Source organism: Cupressus sempervirens, chromosome 11, assembly GCF_028749045.1.
Source record: "Cupressus sempervirens isolate cs-2001-9-10 chromosome 11, ASM2874904v1, whole genome shotgun sequence".
NCBI classification, from domain to species: domain Eukaryota; kingdom Viridiplantae; phylum Streptophyta; class Pinopsida; order Cupressales; family Cupressaceae; genus Cupressus; species Cupressus sempervirens.
This window is the reverse complement of record NC_143128.1, coordinates 554673069-554693501: the sequence shown is the minus strand read 5'-3', so window position 1 is coordinate 554693501 and position 20433 is coordinate 554673069. Positions and strand designations below refer to the sequence as shown.

General features: G+C 31.2%; 1 protein-coding gene across 1 annotated transcript; it reads left to right on the top strand.

Moving 5' to 3' along the window:
* The first annotated feature begins 2097 nt into the window (after nt 1-2097).
* Nucleotides 2098-2721, top strand: LOC149530837 (histone H4). The gene has a single exon (XM_089810781.1). The coding sequence runs from the start codon at nt 2169-2171 to the stop codon at nt 2478-2480; it is 312 nt and encodes a 103-aa protein (XP_089666907.1). The 5' UTR covers nt 2098-2168; the 3' UTR covers nt 2481-2721.
* The last annotated feature ends 17712 nt before the right edge of the window (nt 2722-20433 follow it).

Here is a 20433-nt window from a genome sequence, read left to right as displayed (position 1 = left end):
TTTTATATTGGTTGATCTTCATTTCCTTGAGGTTTTATTATTTTTTCAATTAAAAAAAGTCAAAAAAGTCAAAAATCTCACATCCTCTAGAAATTTTGGTGAAGCTCTAGAACTAATCAGCCAAGCTCCTTTCTGACAGACACAACGGGTGTTGTAGAATGAAAATTTCAGAGCAATTACTGCAAAATGTAAATTCCACTTTCTGTAGGTCAAACCACCAAAAATGAGAGATTCATTTTTTTGGCAAAGTTGGGACATGAAGAACTCCTATGAAAATTCATGTGTGCTCAATATATGCAAGAAGAAGAAATAAAAATCCCTTTTTGAAGCTTTTGGCATTGACTTATGTCATGCTTCTGATTCTTGCTTTGGTTTTTATTTTAGGTTCAAATGAGGTTGTATATTATAATTAGTAGTCATTCCATCCTAGGAACTCTCAGGCTTTCCTTTTATAGGTTTGTGGTTAGGGTTTATTCTCGTGTTCTAACAGGGAAAGCTAAATGACATTCTTTTTCACTTCCTTGACATATAATATATCATTGCATTAATATAATTTGGTCTCTATTTAATATCTTGGGAAACCTAAGGGAGGCAAATGGTTGAGAGCCGAATTTTAACGCTCTTGATTCACTGCTTCACCTATTGTAGTCAAGCGAGAATTGAGAAATGGGATGGGAAAACTCAACAAGCAAAATGCCTACTAGAGCCATTTTTAAGAAATGAGACTCAAGCCATCCTCCATTAAAATAAGTTGTTGCAACAAAAACCAAAATATCCCTAGTGAAAGAATTCTCAGAAACATAATCAAAATTAGATCTGGTTTGATATTCGTCTAACTCCTTTTACTACTAGTAGATGAAGACCCTTTGTATGCAAGAGAGAAAACCTAATAATACTTTGAACCCCACTCTTGGACATTGCTGGGAAAGTACAAATTTTCTTCATTTTGTTCTAACAATTGCAACAATGTCTCTCCAAAAGATGGGCACAAAACCAATCACCTTAAAACATAATGTAGTGTACTTTTTCTATGACAATCTAAAATTATTAATTTTAATTTAATTTAAATTCTATTTACATTATATTTTAATTCTAATCTTTTAAAACTTTTTATTATATTCGATTTTTATATAAGAATGAAAATATCATCTTTGAAAATATTTTTAATTCTAAAAGGATTTCTTTTTTTAAAGTTTTTTATTTATTATATTTTTACTAATGATTAACTATACATGAACTTTTTATTATAGATAAATGACCTAAGCTTTCATGCATCGTAAATACATAGATACATTTGATAATCAACTTTTCATTCCAAGTTACATTTTTCCACCTTCCTTCTACATGGTTCCCTTCTTGCACTTATGTTAACAATAATCATGAAACATAAATACAAAGAAGACGTACAAATGAAATTTGAACTATATATAAACTTTTTTATTAATATTTAATATGTAATTTTAATTTAATTTATTACAATAATGTAATATATAATTTATTGAGTTTAGAATTATATTATCAAAATGTGATTATTTAACTCCTAAATGTATAATAACTTTGAAATTATATATTTAATATTTTAACAATAGATATATATCTAATTTCTTAAAATAATTCTTAAATGTATTAATAAATAATATATGATGATATATATAATCTAATTTAATAATTCAAAATATGGGTTTTATAAAAAAATAAAAAATTCAAACTAACAAATCATATTTTTAAAGTTTAATTTTCAATTGATAAATATATTATCTTAAAAACATAAAAAATTGATTCAAATGAAATCAAAATTAAGGAAAACATATAATATATAAATTTTGATCTTTATTCTATAGTCATATAAAATTAACAATCTCATATTTAATCGATCCTAAATCAATTTCACATTCATCACTTCTAAAAGACAAGGCAGTTGCCGTTCCAGTTTGATCCTTCCAGCTTCCTACACCCAATCACCTTTTAGATTTGAAAATCCAATGGCTGAAAACTCATCGTGACTTTTGCCACGGATCATGGGGAACGGACGGATCCGACGGTTCAAACAGATTTGGATTACTTACTATAAAATAGTGAAGCGTCATTTGAACTTTATTCTCATCAATTACGTTTTGACCAATCCAATTTCGACCGAGAAAACAGATTTCCGGAAGGAAGAAGCAAAAATGTCAGGAAGGGGAAAGGGCGGCAAGGGTTTGGGAAAGGGAGGCGCAAAGAGACACAGGAAAGTTCTTCGCGATAACATCCAGGGCATCACCAAGCCTGCCATCAGGCGTCTTGCCAGGAGAGGAGGCGTCAAGCGTATCAGTGGATTGATCTATGAAGAAACCAGGGGTGTTCTTAAAATCTTCTTGGAAAATGTGATCAGAGATGCCGTCACATACACTGAGCACGCGCGGCGCAAGACTGTGACGGCCATGGATGTTGTTTATGCTCTCAAGAGGCAGGGCAGAACTCTGTACGGCTTCGGTGGTTAAATGGGGTTGGATCGGAGGGTTTATGGTGTACTTGGAGCAACAATTTTGCGATGGATTCCAATTTGATACCCTCAGATTGTTAAACTATATTTGTCTTTTGTTGGATGCGTGACATTTAAAGTAATGTTTGTCTTATCTGATCATAATGTGTCGAATACTCAGAGGCTTAACGGCGATATTGGGACATATTTATTAATGAATCAAATATAATGCTAGCAGAGATGTGAAGATTGTTATTAAACTATGTCTACCTTCTGCTATTTTTGGAACATCTTTGTAAATGAATTCAATGTAATGCTAGCAGAGCTGTGAAGATTGTTATTAATTTAAATCCACCTTTTGCTAATTTTCATTTGGTGTAAATGAAATGTTTGCTTATCTGATCATGATATTGAAAAGTAGTAAGCTCATTTCTTCGATCGACGGTTCCAATCATCTGACAGGCGTGGAAGAACATCGCAGTCATTTACACAGTTAGATTTTAAAACCATTGTTCATTCTGCCGACCTCGACATCTCAACTCGTGTTGACGATCTGCATTTAGTGGACAAGATTTACCAATACGACTGTGAGCGTGATCGTTAATTTTCCACTTTCTTTTGGACTGTTTCAGAGGGCATTGAAATGCTATGTTTTTCTTTTCTTAAATTTTTATATTGGTAAAGTCAGTGTAGCGAAAACCAACATTTTAGCCAATTTGCAGAGATTAGAGTGTGAACCAACATTTAAGTTTAGTTAGCATCTGACAAGAATTTTACCTTTACATTGCCATGAATGCATAGACTACAATTCATATAAGTCTGTAATTGTTCAATCTGTATACTTCTGTTAGGGTTGCATTTTTCTTGTTAAATTGTCGATCTCTTTTCCTTTTCTAATTAATCTAATGGTGCTGGTCGCAACTGCATCAGAGGCTATGGCCAAGGTGCTTCTATCCCGTCCAATTCACAAGGGACTTGATTGAGGCTTATCCAAGTTTTCTGCTATATGCAGAACATTTAGGTCTTCAAATCAACACTATTTCTTTTCTTGCATGATCTCTATTGGATTGAAGTGAAAACAAATTGTTGAATGCTTGTATATGATAAGGTTTTCAATCTCTTCAATGTTAAGTGCTATTGCTGGCCGTGGGAAGAGAATGAGAGTGTTCTAACGTGGGCGAATAACAAGTGCATGCTGTATCACACAAATGTAGTTTAAAGCCATTGTAGCACAAAGAAGTAGACTAAATTTTCACAACAATCGCACACAATCAATAAGCTATTTTTCTTGATTGCACTTTGTAAACGATTAAATCATTTTATCTATTTAATTTATATTAAAGAAAAGAATGGAATACATTTTAGGATGTTGTATGAAATTGACCTGTACTGTGTTTAAAGATATTAGACTTGTATGAAATTGTTGGATACATCTACTAATTACTAAAGCCATCTACATGAGATTACAACAATTCATACCACACATTCTATCTTCAGATCAAGGTGCATTTGTTCTAGGTAGAGAAACAATGGAAGGTGCATTAGTGGCCTGTGATCAAGTTTGTTGGCAGTTCCATTTCAAAGTCTTGTGTAAATTTGAATTCTTAGAAGCACGGTGTAAATGGTTAAGAGTTTGCATATTTGGAGCTTGGTTTTCAATAATTATTAATGGGGTATTTGTGGACTTTTTTCAATCCTTGTAGGGACTAAGGCAAGGTGACCCTCTTTCCCCATTTCTATTTATTATAATGCTTGAGGCTTTAAGTGGAAATATTCAGTACAAACATAATATTGGTCTTTGAAAGGGTGTTCAAATCATAGGTAGATGACACATCACTTTGTGGGGAAGCATCTATTCAAGAGGTATAGCAAATTAAGGACACTTTGGATTCATATACAACTTTTTTAGGGTAGAAAGTTAATTTGTAGAAATCTAAGATTTTCTTATTTAAAGTTGAAGATAGGGTTGCTAGCAAGATTATCAACATTCTAAACTTTCTAGTTGAGCAGCTACCTTTATCATATCTAGGCCTCCCTCTCTTTATGGGATCTAATAAAGTGTGTTATTGGTCTTCTATTATTGAAAGAATTAAGAGAAGAATTCTAGAATGGAAAGCTTGATGGTTGTTGGTTGCGGGTAGGATACTATTAGTTAAAGTGGTTTTTATCTTTGATTCCAAATTATTACATTGCAATTGTCAAGGCTCCGGCTACAATTGTCAAACAAATTGAGAATTTGATTAAGGACTTCTTGTGGAAAGGAAATTTGACGGAAGATAATTTTTTTTTGTTAGTCTCATTACAAGATGTGGCACAAACTAAAGCTATTGGAGGGGTAGGTATTGATGACTTGCATCTTAGGAATAAGGCTTTGGGACAGAAATTGATTTGGCAAATGTATACAAATCCAAACAAAAAATGGTGTAGGATTATGCAACAAAAATATCTTGACAATGAGGATTCAAAAAGAGTACTATCTTAGATCCTCCCAAAGGCTCCGTTGTTTGGAACTTCATGATGCACTCTAGAGATATAGTATAACAATACATTTCATGGAAAGTACAGAAAGGAGAGGATATAGACTTTTGGAATGACTCATGGCATGGCCTTCTTGCTCTTGCTAGCTCTCAACAGGATGTTGAATTAATCAATATTTGCTTTGTTTGGTGGGGAAACAAACTTATTGATTTTGTAGATTTGGTCGACAGATTTTCAAGAAAAGTTACATGGAAATATCCTACTAAGTTACCACTATATGAAAATCAAATAGGAATTCTTTAGACAATATTTAAGGATAGGGAAATATATTTATTTGAAAGGGAAGACTCATTAATTTGGGTTCCTACTAAAGATGGAAAGTACTCAATCAAAGAGGGCTATAAAGTATTATAGCAAATTCATAATGTGAAACCTCTGCAACGAGCTTTCTCCCTTTGTTGAAATAAGTATGTCCTTTCTAAGGTTGGGTGTTTTGCATGGTTGGCCTTGAAGAAGAGAATTCTCACAAGTGATAGACTCCATAAATTATCTATAGCTTTACCTTTCAGCTGTGTGCTCTATAATGAAGTGGTTGAAAACATTGATCGCTTGTTATTGAATTGCTCCTTTGCAAATGAATGCTGGTCTTTTGTTCTCAACAAGTTGAACTATAGCACGCTCTTACCATAGTCATCGTGGGACCTCTTCTAATCATGGTCGTTTCTTCACGTGACATCTTTATTTAGTTGCATTTGGAAATGTATTCTGACCATTGTTGTATGGGCGATTTGGTGGGAGAGAAATAAGCGCATCTTTTGTAAAGAGAAAAACAACATTAGCGAAGTGGTTAATGCAAATTTATCATTAGTCAAATGCAACTTTTCTTCTCTTCTTGGGATAGACAAATTGTGAAACAATGTAAGGGGATCATTATACCTTTTGAATCAATACCACAATGGAATGTTATTGCTTCTATAGATAGAAAAAAAGTAAAATGGTTTCCTCTAGCTCAAGAGTTTGTTAAAATAAAATTTGATGATGTCTCAAGAGGTAATTTGGGTCCCTCGGGTATTGGTATTTGCATTCGTGATCAGGAAGGCAGCGTGTGTGCAATTAAATCTTCTCCCATTCCTCAAGGAACTAATAATAATGTGGAAGTGCAAGCATTATTACATGGATTACTATTAGCTAAACAAGGGGGTTTTAATAGGGTGCACATTGAAGGTGACTTCATGTTCATAGTTAATGCGTGCATCAAAAGAGATATGCCTAATTGGAAATTAACTTATATTTAAAATCAAGTATGAAAATTGATAGACTCTTTTCAAGAGGTTCACATATCCCACATAATGCGTGAAGGCAATCAAGTTGCAGACTTATTAGCAAATTGGGGATGTGATAGGCTGCACACAAGTTGTAGACTTATTAGCAAATTGGGGATGTGACGGGCTGCACAAGACTCATTATGCCCCAAAGATTATATTGATTTACAAGAGCAGCCGGTTATGCTGTTGACAAAGATATTGCTACTACGATTTAGGAGCTTGGGAATTAGTTAAGCAATGTCAAATTTTGGTTGTCTCCAAATGTAGAAAGCGATTGGGTATTCAGATTTTTCAATTATGGTTTGTGATTTCCAAGGATGCCTAGTTGTACCATTTAAATAGTTGGCTATGCTTGTAGCTTTTATTTTTATTTTCTCTTTGTAAAGGGATGAGGAAGCAGGGTTTTCTTTCTAGTTCTTTCCCTGTGGAGTTTTTCTAACTAGTTATTAATAATATTAAATCTCAATGGCTTTGTCCATTCTTTTTTTAATAAAGAGAACTGTAAATAACCGAGGTAGTAAATTATATGCAACGTCACTATTTAAAGTTAATTTTCCACTCTCTTTTGAACTACTTGCTAAATTAATTGGTTGATTGGTTAAATTAGTTTAGTGTTATAAGACCCAGAGGCTATTTACTACCTCAATTATTTACAATTTTCTTATAGTAGATGTATCCAACAATTATATAATTTTAAATAGTGAGGTAGTAAATAACTTAACTAGTAAATTAGTAAATTATATCTTCTAGTCCATTAAGCCAAACTCTATAGGAACAAGCGCTTCAGAGGAGTAGGAGTCGCTGCCTTCTAGTTGATTTAAACTGGTGTAATTGTCTCCAAGCATGTGCTGGAGCGTAAGCATAGTTAAGTATGTCCTTAATTATTAAATTTGTGCCTGTCCAACAATTGAATTTACAGAAGCAAAGGCATGAAGTGCTTGTATTGTATTGTAAAAACCTTTTATCTGTCACATTAGTGTTGTAAAGTTTAGATGAGTAACTGGTAGTAAGCCCCTCTTTATATCAGAGTAGCTTTGCACATAAATTTTAATAATGTTATGGGTCTAACTTGAATAATGACATAGCCATGATTTTTCCAATTTTTTTTGGAGAAACATCGCATGCTCTACTAGTGAGAATATGGTCATCGTACTAGTTACATGGTAGTTGCATTGACAAGGAAAAGAAATTTATTTTGTTATGGCTTTGTTTTCTCTAATTTCTCCATTTAAAAAAAAAAATTCTTGGCTAAAATATTTATGCTAGGGATATTACAAAGATAATCAGACTCCAGAACAATGACCAATGGAATGCTTTCAATAGCCGAGGACAAGGATTCGATGTTGGGTTCAACAGGGAGTCTTGAAGAAGGTTGGGAAATGGCTTTTTGTTTTAGCTTGCGTAATCTACTTGTTCCAACTATGAGTCAAAATTCTGGTCTACAACAACGGTGTTATTCATGAGGGTTACCAGATGCACTTGATTTGCATTTCCACGTTGATGCGAAAAGCCTTCGACTTTCTTGGAAGGAAGGGGGCTCTTTGTAGCTATAACGTCCAGTCAGGGATTATAATAACATGAGATAATATGCCTAGGGCTTGTTTGTTTGTCGACTTAGGAATAGAAAATTAGAACGAAAAATTAGAATAGGAATGGAAATGTGGAATGAAAATGGAAAAGAGCAATCCCATTCTTGTTTGGTTAACTTGGTATTTGATTGGGAATATGTTATTCCCTTGTTTGGTTGTACAAAAATGAAATAGGAATAAGGTGAAGTTTTGTATTTTTAAAAATAGATATAATAATAAAAATAAATAAATTTAAATTAAAAAAATAAAAATAAAAATTTAACCATTTTAAAAAATTTAAAAATAAAAATTTTAGACTGGGAATAGGAATGACTCATTCCAATAACAAATATTTTTTGGAATGGACATATGCTCATTTTAAGGGCAAAATTGGAATATGTTTGCCAATTCCCTATTTCGATTTGGGGTACCATACAGACAATACATTTCCTATTCCCATTCCAGCAAACAAACGGGCCCTTATTTTCTTCTTCTAATACATACACCCCATGCTTATCCAAGCTTTGAAGAAAATCTGTGCAGAAATAGTATGTCTACCCCTTGTAAGGACAAAACATTCTGTGCAAAATTGATCAAAACCTAGGTCCACTATTAATAGAAATAAACCCTGTTGATGATATTCGTTTGTAAAGCACAAAAAAATGGTAGAAAAGGGGAAACGTCCAAACTTCCGTGTCAAAAGTTTGGCAAACTATTGTACGAGACACTATTTTACATGCATTGGTGCCACAAATTATGGCACTCAAATGGGACAAGGGTTACAATATACTTACTTTGTGTTCCCATGTGGCTATTTCAGTGCATTTTGTACTTATATTTAAGCAGTTTAGTGTTCTCATGAAAATTTAAAAGTGTCTATAAAGGATTATTTAGAATTCTAGCTATTTAGTGGAGCGACTATTATTTAGCAATTGAAAATAATCTATGTGAAAAGAGGAGGGGCTGAAAAGAAGTAGTCATTGCTTATTGCAAAAAATGCCACGTGATTCCACAAACCTTTTTTTCCCTCTTAAAAAATATTTTATTTCTAATTTCATCTTTGTAAAAGTATTATCTAATTAATTAATTCAGACTTTAAGTTTCCTACTTAAAAATAAATAGCAAAATATATGTTCATGGGTCACAAGCTCCACAATTATTTCCTATAATTGTTGAGCAGCCACTGCTTATCAGCGGCATGGGAACATGCTCTTAGCGCATAATTGGTGGTATTTTTCGATAGATTTCTTTTGATGGTTTCAGGAGAACAACATAGTATTCCTGCATAGGTTTCCATTTCAACCCTTGTAATGTTTGAGTGCATTTTGTACTTATATTTAAGCATTTTGGTGTTCTCATGGAAATTTAGAAGTGTCTATGAAGGATAATTTAGAATTCTAGCTAGTTTAGTGGAGCAACTATTATTTAGCAATTGAAAATAATCTATGTGAAAATAGGAGGGGTTGAAAAGAAGCAATCATTGCTTGTTGCCAAAAACACCACGTGATTCCGCAAACTTTTTTCCCTCCTTTTAAAAAATATATTATTTCTAATTTCATCTTTGTAAAAGTATTATCTAATTAATTAATTAATACTTTAAGTTTCCTACTTAAAAATAAATAGCAAAATATATGTTCATGGGTCACAAGCTCCACAATTATTTCCTATAATTGTTGAGTAGCCATTGCTTATCAACAACATGGGAACATGCTCTTAGCACATAATTGATGGTATTTTTCAATAGATTTTTTTCAATGGTTTCAGGAGAACAACATAGTATTCCTGCACAAGTTTCTATTTCAACCCTTGTAAAGCAGAAGGCAAAGAGAAGGAGAGAAGAAGGAGACGATAAATCTAGTATCTAACCTCCAGATTCTGAAATCTTAAATTATTTAATCATAAGTCCAAAAGGTTGAATTAATTAGGACAAACGGTCTGCAAGAACATCAGAGTTGAAAAACTAAACCTAAGTTCCAGATACAAACAAGAGGAAGGATCATGGCTGCGTGAAAACAACAGACTTCTGCGAAGGGGCAAAACGAATTTTGAAAACAAGAAAACTTTAAACAATATTGAAGGGAAAACCTAATGATTTGATCACTTGATATCACCCTTTGTTGAAGCACTTTGTGCAATGAACTTACCCAACCTGGATCAAGCAACCAACTAATGCCATGGAGATAGGTTGATTGTAAGGTTGTCCATGCGAATATGCATTTATTTCATAGATTCCTTTCCCTATCCAATTATTCGTATGTGTTATAGCTGTCAAAAGTTGAGATTTTTATTTATTAGTTTCATTTATAAATAGACAAAAAAAAGCCCAGCAAATTCATGTCATTCAATCACAAAATAGGAAAACATGCTCAAATTAATATTTATTAAATAATTGAATACTGAACATTAGCATTTTTAATCAGGTCAAGTCAAAAAATTAATTGAGTGTGAATTCGAGAAAATTAGTTATGACTAAAAATGTTCCTTGTGTTTAACAACTGCTCACTTAAATCACAACAAATTAAATTAATACTTATCGACACATGTCTCAATAATAGTTTACAAATTTTTTACTATGGTGCACAAATAGACAAATTGAGAATATTAACTTATTAAATATGATTAAATATGTAGTTATTTGTAATCCAATTTAGCATATTATATTCACATCAAAATTTTAGGTAAATATTTTGAATGATCAATTGGATTAAACTAATTGTAAGAATTATAAAATAATAAATTATATAATTTAAATTTAATTTTAAATAAAAAATAAAAATAATATAGACTATAGTGAATTGTGATATTGCATTCAGGATTTAACTATGTAATTTTTGAGTCAAACTCATTGACCTATCATGAGCAGTGATTCACATGAGTCCATCTTTCATGAGAATAAATTGAACACTTAACATTCATTATATTTAGGTGATGGTCACATAGTATCGAACCTCTTGGGAGGTCACCCATCCTAGTACTACTCTAGCTCGAGCGTGCTTATAGAGTTCCCTCCATAGTTAAACTCACTTTGCTTGCAAACCCATTTGCTTGATCCAATAAATTGATATCCATTTGCTATACATAGAGAACTTATATCCAAATCTAAATATAATTTTAATTTTGTTTGATCTAATGAAATTTTGAGAGATTATAAATGATTAAAGTGTTGTTAAGAATATTACACTAATTACAATCAATGTTTTTATTAATTTGATTGAACTAAATTAGAGTTAATTTAAAATGTACTGGTAATTAATAAATAGACTAAAATATATTAATGTCTCAATTAATAGATTGCCTACAAAAGTAAACATTTTTAAATCACTATGACAAGTTTTTTATATATATTTAGTGAATCTTGACATAAACATATCACAGATATTGTTAGAAAGTGATTATACATATCGAAATTGATCAATGTTCATTTCATACTTTCTATTAATATACTAAAAGTGAAAATATTGTCATTTATAGAACTAAATATTTAGATCTAAAATTTATTTATTTTTTATGCATAGTATTTCATCAACTAATTAAGATTGAGGAGAAACAAGATTGTAAAATATCAATTGATATAGTTAAAATTCATTAATATCCATTTATTGCATTCCATTAATTCAAAAAATGAAATTATTTACATTTGATACTTACATTTAAATTGAATTATAAACTTGTTTGTGAATTGAATTTTTCATAAACTGAAGTGAAGATTGAGGAGAAATAAAATGACTATTAAAAATATTTTAAAAATACAAATCATAAATTGAATATTTATTTGTTAATCTTAAATATTTAGTTTTAAATACAGACATATAAAACTTGCTTTAACAAACCTAGTTTTCAAAGAGTAATTTTTGTTGTTGTTGAAATTTTAACATTCAAAATGATAATTAAAATTACAATATAAAAAAATATTAACTAAAAATTAAATTATTTCACATTTTTTGAAACTAGTGAACATGGAGATCCAACTCTCTATTCTCCCCCAAGATTGCTAACTTTGAAATATTTTTTAAAACCTCACTAATAGTTCTTTAAAAGTTTTAAAAAAATTATTTTAAAAGTTAATGTGCATTCTCAAAATCTTGGTTTAAAAAATGTAATATGAAAATAGCCTTTCGGGTCTTATAACACTAAACTAATCTAACCTATCATGTTTGAGATAAATATTTTTTATAACATATGAATTGCACAAATAAATATTAAAACTATAGATATGTGTCAATTACAAAAAAAAATTATGACTTTGATTGTTGGAAACTAATTTAGTTTTGAGTGACAGTGAATACAATTATATATTGTCTATGGTAAATACGATAATAAATGATAAACAAAAGAGTTAATAATTTAGCACTAAAGGCTTGAAGGTTTGATTCGAGTTAATTGTTATGAAGTACAAGCACCAATTTGCTTTAAAAACATATTTTTAACATAAAAAAAGAATTGTTTTTAATAAAAATGTCCCTTAAAAATATAATTTGTGAATCAAGAAAAGGTTGAAAAATAGATCCAATTTCTGCCATAATTTGAAGCAAAATATGGGCAAAACTAGTGGCAATTTTTATAAAACATAATAAAAAAGGGTAAAAATGCACTCTACTCTTGCTTTAGCATATTAGGGGAATTCTTGCCTAAATGCGCAGTGTTTTCAAAGACATAGTGAACACTTCTGGAGAACAAAATATGCTCTCCCTTTTTATAAATCTGTGCTTCAAATTCAGGTGGGAGAAGATGCAAATGATGGATAAACTATGGTCCGATTACACAGGTCAAGAAAGAGATAGAGCATATCCAAAATAGATCATAAACATTTTGTCCTTACAAAATCTAAGCATCAATAGAGGGAACTACGGTCTTCAAACCCCTTTGGCTCTCTTTGGAAGGAAACAAAGGAAGTAAGGAAGATCAGTTCCACATTGTCGTGACAATCTGAAAACAAGGAGGATGCCCTAACTCTAGGACCTACAAATATTCTCAAATGCTAAAAGAAAGTATTGCAACATGACTGAAAGGCAATCCATTTATCAAGCCATATGGTGGAATACGCCCAGAGGAGGTGTCAAGATCAAGGCCTTTACGCTTGCTGGATTGGTCAAGGGATGGAGGCATGCCATGAGATAAATTAGTTTAAAAATATGTAATACCTACCCCTAGTTAACTTTTCTGATTTTATTGTTGAACTCTTTTAGGCTAGCTTTGTGTTTATGCTTGATAATCAGTGACATTGTTTTCCAGATAGTTGGATATCGTTTCATATTCAATTGATATAAATATATAGAGTTACTTAGTTATTTCAGTTATCTCATGATTGTTCCATGATGATATATATGTTCATGTAGTGACTTTTAGTTATTTAATGATGTTAGTTAGATGAATGATTTTTATGTGGTTTCTATGGCTACTTACCCCATACTTGCATGTGTATGGTGTTCGTGTATGTTTTCTTTATGTTTGACGTTTTTGGTGTGGTTGAGGAAGGGAGTCGTAGTCACCTGCTAGTTGAGATCTACACGATGCACCACTTCCTGACATTGCTTGTTTAGGTTAGAATATTGTGTTTGTACATGCGTGAATTTTATGGAGATTGCAGGTATGGGGTATTGACTTCCTTGAATTGTCAGGATGAGTGTACCCTATCACAATATATCAATGGTAAGAGAGGGGAGATAAATCTTGAGTCTAAATCCCATCCTTAAACCATTTGTCCATATTAAATCAAGTTAAAAGAATAATTGAATGATTTAATTTAATGGAAATTTTATAAAGAAAATTTGATATTTGATTATATTAAATTAATTGAGAAATTAATTAAATAAATGAATTAAATTTAAAAGATTATATTAAAGTTCTATTTTTGATGTGTTTATATTTATTTAATTTAATGATAATTATTTAGGAGTTTTATTTTAATAATAAACTCTAAATAATATTATTAATTAAGTTAATAAATATATTATTAAAAAATGTCTCGTGAATTAATTAAATAAAAGAATGAAATTTAAAGATAAAGTTATAGTTCTAAATTTGGAGTGTATTAATATTTATTTAATTTAATAATAATATATTTAGGAGATCATTTTTAAATAAATGCTAAATATTATTATTACTTATGTTAATAAATATTTTTATTAAAACTGCTTCAAAAATTAAACAAAGAGAGAAAGCTAATTATTTAAATAAAGATATTTTATAATTAAATATCTAAAAGTTGGTGCACGAAAATGTAAAAGATAATTAAATATTAAAACTAATTGATCAACGAGTTTTCTCATGTGATTGCACAATTAGAGCCCCAAAATTAAGGGATAACTCTTTATCAGAGATCTAGAGCTCATTTTGTGATTACACAGGTTTTGGATGAGCGATTTTAGAGAGGAGGGATTTCAGAGAAGACAGATTTCAGAGAAAAGGGATTGTTTTGTGTTCTTCATGCGATTGTTGTTTTAGAATCAGACCCAGGTAGGATCTCATGGTTTATTGGTAGAGTGGTTTTTTGTCCTTCGAATTCCTATCTTCTCTGTGTCTATTGTGTTTTTTTTTTCAAAATTCTTCTCAGTTGAAACCCTTGTTTGCATATTTATTGTTCTTCAATTTTAGGAACTTCTGTAAGCAATTTAATGATTGAAAACCTTGTGTGTGGATTTGGTTATTCATCATTATCAGGAAACATCTGTTTACAAATTGGAAATTAGAAAACCCTTGTGTTAAAACTTATTGTTCTCTACTCTTGAATACATCTGAGAAATAAATTAAATTGAAACCCTTGTTTGATTATTTTGGTATTTCGTAATTGGATGTTGAAATCAAGATTTTGGTTTTGAAAAGAAAACAAATTTTATTTTATAGATTTGAACTGTTTGGTCTGGGTTTCTTTACTAGATTCCTATTGGAAAAAATATATCATATATATAATTACATAGTAATTTATAATTCCTATGTAATTATATTATTAAACATATTAAAATGAACTGAGGGGGAGCGTTTGGTTTTATTTTAAAATAATAAATAAAATTTAAATTTGTTTGGGCGGACGGGGGCCACCAACCCCCCACCCCCCTTTCTCCCTCCTCGTTCCTCTTTTCCGTTGACAACGGTACTGCCGTTGCATGGTAGGTACTGCTGCAACAGCAACTTGCTACGACAACATTGCCATTAGGTCGACGTGCCTTTAAAAATGTTAGGAGTTATTTTAATTTGATTTAATTTTTTAATAAAATATATTTATTAACAATTTTTAATTAATAAATATTTTTATATATAGTTTTTAATATATTTAAAATTATTAAATTTTAAATAATTTTAAAAATGTTTTATTATATATAATGTTTTAAATTGTTATTAATAAATTAAATTATTATTAGACATAAGGTGTAATAATATTAATTAATTAATTAATTATGTTATTATGACTTTAGATTATATGTTAGATTTAAATGACTAGTTTGGGGATGGTTTTGTTTTAAAACTAATAAGGTTATTCGTGAATTAATATAATTGTGAATTAATTATTTTAAATCTAATAATGATTTAATTAAATAATTATTGTTTTGTGAATTGGGAAAGATTGGTAAACTCAGGTTGTGCTTGATAATTCAGTTTAGTCATGAAAATGATTTTTATCACTAGGGTAATTTTATGAATCGAAAACTTTAGTAATTATTATACTTTGAAAAGACAGAAACTGAACTCTAATTGTAATCAAGAACTTTAGTGAATCTGTGACTTAAATGAAATGAAAACATAAACCTTTTATTGTAATCGAAAACCTTAGTCATTATAATACTATGAAGCTAAGTTTAAGCAACTTTACATGATTTGTTGAACCGTCCAGGATTCTGGTAAACTTGGGAAACCTTAGTGAATTTGGTAACTAGAGCAATGTAAATTGAAACTATATTCTTGTATATCTAAATCTTGTGCTTGAAAGAAAAACTAAAAACCTAAAATCAATAAGTGAGAATTAAACCATTGCATTTTCAAAACGTAATGAATTGAGAAAATGACTTTTGTATGTACTCTTTTTATATGATTTGTGATTTTATTGTTGGGTGTTGGGTTGACTTAATACTTTGACCAAATTAGGATGTTTACAAGAGGCTCAAGAGTTTTGTTTTGTGATGTCATGATGATGTTTTGATCATGATCTTTTATACTCAACCATGGTAATGTGTCTTGTATGCTTTATGAAGTGTTCTGATCTATTGATTGTTATTGGTTTCCAGTGTTCTTGTGTGTAACTAAGGTGAATGGTGTGACCTATCTGATATAACCTTTGAGTCTTCGATCAGTTGTATTTGGATTGCTTTTCAGTCGCTTGTATAGGACTGAGGTGTTTGTATGATTTGTTCTTGGTGATGTCATGTTGACATGGATTTGGTTTATGTGTACTTGATTTTGGGATTAGTCCAGTTAGGATGATCGTATTGGTGGAATTCATGATTATGATCAGTGATTTTTAGTACTTGTCAGTTGTTTGTTTAAGAACTAATGTATGGTATGTGGTCTTTTAAGATCCAATAGTTCAATGTCACGGCTGGGGTTCCCTATTCTGTATCTCTTTCATCCTATTCTTGTGTACTATGATGGATAATTATATATATTGTATTGTATTTGATTCCATGGATCTTATGAGATGTTGTAACCTATTTTTTTATGATGTATATTCTTTCAGCCCTTCATACCCTGTGACTTGTACAGTGGATGATGGTGCATTATGATTATTGCAAAGTGGCATTTGAGATGATTATATATTATTTAAATGGAATCATACTTGTATATTATTATTTGATGTGGATTTATATTATATTGGATTTAGTGTTAATTACAATTAAAGGCGATTCATTGTAATAGTACCCTTAAGAGTTGTAACCTATTTATGTGTTGTTGATGTATGAGTGTATGTTATTGCTTCTGCTATTCTATTACTGTTGTTGTATGTTATTATCTTGAAAAAAAAATGTTTGTTAAACTTAGTAAGACTTAGGTTAACTTCTTTTGGGTTCCTTGGCGGGGTGTTACAAAACATTCTAGGTAAGCATGTTAACATAAAATTAATGGAAAATAAATTTATTTATTTAGCTTGTGATAAAATAGATGTTAAGGATGAAATTTTGTATGGAAATACTTTAGCTTTCAATGGTTATCTTGTTAAATTCCTAGTTTGGAGTCCCATTTTAAACCCACAAAAATTGGCTAAATTTGAGGTAGAAAAAGCTATCTTATTGCCAAATTTGCCAATTGAATTTTTGTAAGAGGACATACTCAAATTAATCGGATATATTTTTGGAACTTATGTAGGTTTGGTAGAACCATATTTGGCTGTGTCCATGATTCCAATTATTATAGTGAAAATAGATGTTAACACTATTGAATTTAAAACCTTAGATACTAATGTTGATGATATAATTATGTCTCTTACCATGATTAGTTGTAAACCTCTTCAATAGTTATTAGGATTTAGCTTTGTCTCAAACCCATCTTGGGGGTAATCAAAGGAAGGCAGAAAACACTCAAACTATAAGGAGTGATGAAGAGGAGAGACTCTTGTTTCACCAAGATGATAGGGAAGAAGAAGGGAAAATTGGAGACTATCATCACCACCTCAAATCAATCATCATTGTTTCAAATCAAGATGATGTAATTGACCCTCTAGAGGTTCCACCCCAATTACTAGTAAGCCAAAGTAACTAGAATGTTATGTAAAGCAAATATTTATTAAGTCAGGCAACTCAATCTCAAGGAGATCAAAGTGAAACCCCAAAAAGAAAGGAAGAAGAAGTTAACATCTTGATAGAAGTCCTAAATAATATGGTAGTTGAAGATCTTATGAATCAGTTCATTCATGAGATTTGTGATGAGAAGGAACTCAAGTTGTAAAAATCTATTTTGATCTCTAAAATCCAGGATTTAGAGGACATGGAAAGGGAGACAAGCCCTGGCATTTTTGTCAAAGAAGGGTTAGTAGAGTTGGTTGAGGATTTGACAGGTACTTGAGGATTAGGGGTCATCCTCCTAAGTAGGGGAGGTCCTGATTGAGCAAAGTGTTAAGAAAGTGAGGGCATAAATCCTTGCAAGAATTGTGTATAAAAGATGAGGAAGCTAAGGGTCAGATTAAATTAATGCTAGGAAGGGGAAATTCCTTCCCCATGTGCCATTAATGTCTTAACTTGGAATGTTAGGGGCCTTAGTGCCCCTAACAAGGAACAACTCCTAAAATGTTGCATTACTAACACTAAAGCTGATATAATTATTCTTTTGGAAACACAAATTAATAGTGAAGAAATGAATAAGTTCACAAGATCATTAGGCTAGAGAGAGATAAAAGATTCCCCTATTGAAGGGACTTTTGGAGGTCTTTCCATAGTATGGGATCCTAGAAATGTATCGATTTCATCTAGAGAAATTCATAAAAATTGGATGAGTGGTAAGGTGAAAGGAATCAAATCTAAATTTTTCTATAGGTTGTTTAATGTCTATGGTCTAATGCATAATGAAGACAAAGTTAGGCTATGGAAAGAGCTGGAAGATAGACTAATGTTAGAAGAGGAAGGTCTATCTATTCTAAGAGGAGATTTTAATGCTATTCTTTGATCTTTAGGAAAGAAAGGAGGCAACAAAAGCCTCTCATTAGCATGCTTTTTAAAAAAATGGGTAAACATGTTAGGTATTTTGGAGTTGGCTAGATCGAACGATGCCTTCACTTGGAACAATAGAAGGAAGGGGTTCAATAATATTGCAAAAAGATTAGACAAGTTTTTTTTCTGTCATAGAGATTTTTCAACAGTATCAGTTTCATTTCAATTTGATGTTAAACCAATGTCATGATTGGATCACTATCCTGTGGAGCTTAAAATTTTGGAAAATAAATGGCCTAGAAATTGTCCTTTCAAATTCAAGCATAAGTGGCTCAAAAGCGATAATTGTATTAATCTTATTAGGAGATGGTGGGAGAAACAAAAGTCTTGGGATCCAAGATGTTCCAAGTAGTTAGTAAATTGAAAGTAATCAAATGCAAGTTATAAACTTTTTGGAAATTATAATTCTTTGAAAATATATTTGAGGATAAAATAACTCTGGAAGACAAATTGGAATCATTAAACAAGGAAGTTATGGTAAATGGAATGGGAGAGGCTCAATTCCTTGAAGAAAGAAAGCTTATGCAACAATATGAAGAAGTTATGGCTAAAGAAGAACTTTTCTGAAGGAAATTTTTGAGAGAAACATGGTTAGAAGTTGAGGATAATAACACCAGATATTTTCATAATATCTCTAAGTAGAGAATATATATTAACCAAATTACTTCCGTTAAAGGAATGTGTGGTAATTTAAAGAGCTCAGTTGAGGATATCAACTTAGAAGTCATTTCTTACTTTGAAGGTATTTATAATAATGGTGTAAGTTCTAGTCTAACAACTCAGAGGAGTGTTCTCTTTAACATCCCAAGACTAGTCTTTGCAAAACAAAACAAAATCTTGTTGCAAAAGATCACCAAACAAGAGGTTGAGAAGTCCTCACAAAAATGAATCCAGACAAGTCTCTAGGTCTTGATGGTTTTCCAACCTTTTTCTTTCAGAAATGTTGGGACTTCGTAGGAGAAGATGTAACGAAAACCTTGGAAGGAGTAAGAAACTACAACAAATTGCTGAGAGAAGTCAATAATACTTTTATAGCCCTTATTCCTATAAAGGATAAGGTATAATCTTTCAATGATTTTAGATCCATTGCTTTATGTAATACTCTTTATAAGATCTTTACTAAAATCTTGGCCAACAGACTTCAAAATATGATGTCTAGTCTTATAAGTGAGGAACAAATAGGTTTTGTTCCAAGAAGATCGATAAATTTTGGCTTCATTCTAGCCCAGGAGGCTATTCATTCGGTTTAAAATATAAGTTACCCAGTATGTTCATCAAATGGAATATTATAAAAGCATGTGACAAGGTAGACTTGCACTTTTATGCAAATGTCTTGAGGCTTATGGTCTCTCTAAATAATGGATAGAGTTAATATTTGAATGTATATTTACTCTAGAAATGTCTATTTTAATTAATAGCACCCCAGTAGGCTTTTTTAGTATTGCTCGTGGACTAAGATAGGATAACCCTATTTTCCCCTTTCTATTTATTCTAATGGTTGATGTGTTAGGGAGGTCAATTATGCAAGTAAGAATGGAAGGAGTCATATAAGGTATCTCAATAACCAACAAGGAGGATTGATCTGCACATCAACATTTTGTAGACAATACAATTTTTTTTGGAGAAGGATCGAATAGAGAGGCCTATGCTTGGAAGGATATTTTGGGTAATTATACCAAGGTGTTAGGTCAGGAGATTAATAGAGATAAATCAGAGATCTTTTTCCTCAACATTTATACCAATTTGGAAGCTCAAATTTGTGCCATTTTAAACTTCAATAAAGGTATCTTGCCTTGTAGATACTTGGGTCTTCCTCTCAATTTGGGTCACAATGTTTCTAAACTATGGGATCCCCTTAGCAGAAAAATTAAAAGTAAAAATGGCTGGTTGGAAAGGTAAGTGGCTTTCCTCAATTGGTAGGAAGACTATGGTTTCAACTATTTTATTACTGCAACCTACTTACCAGCTTT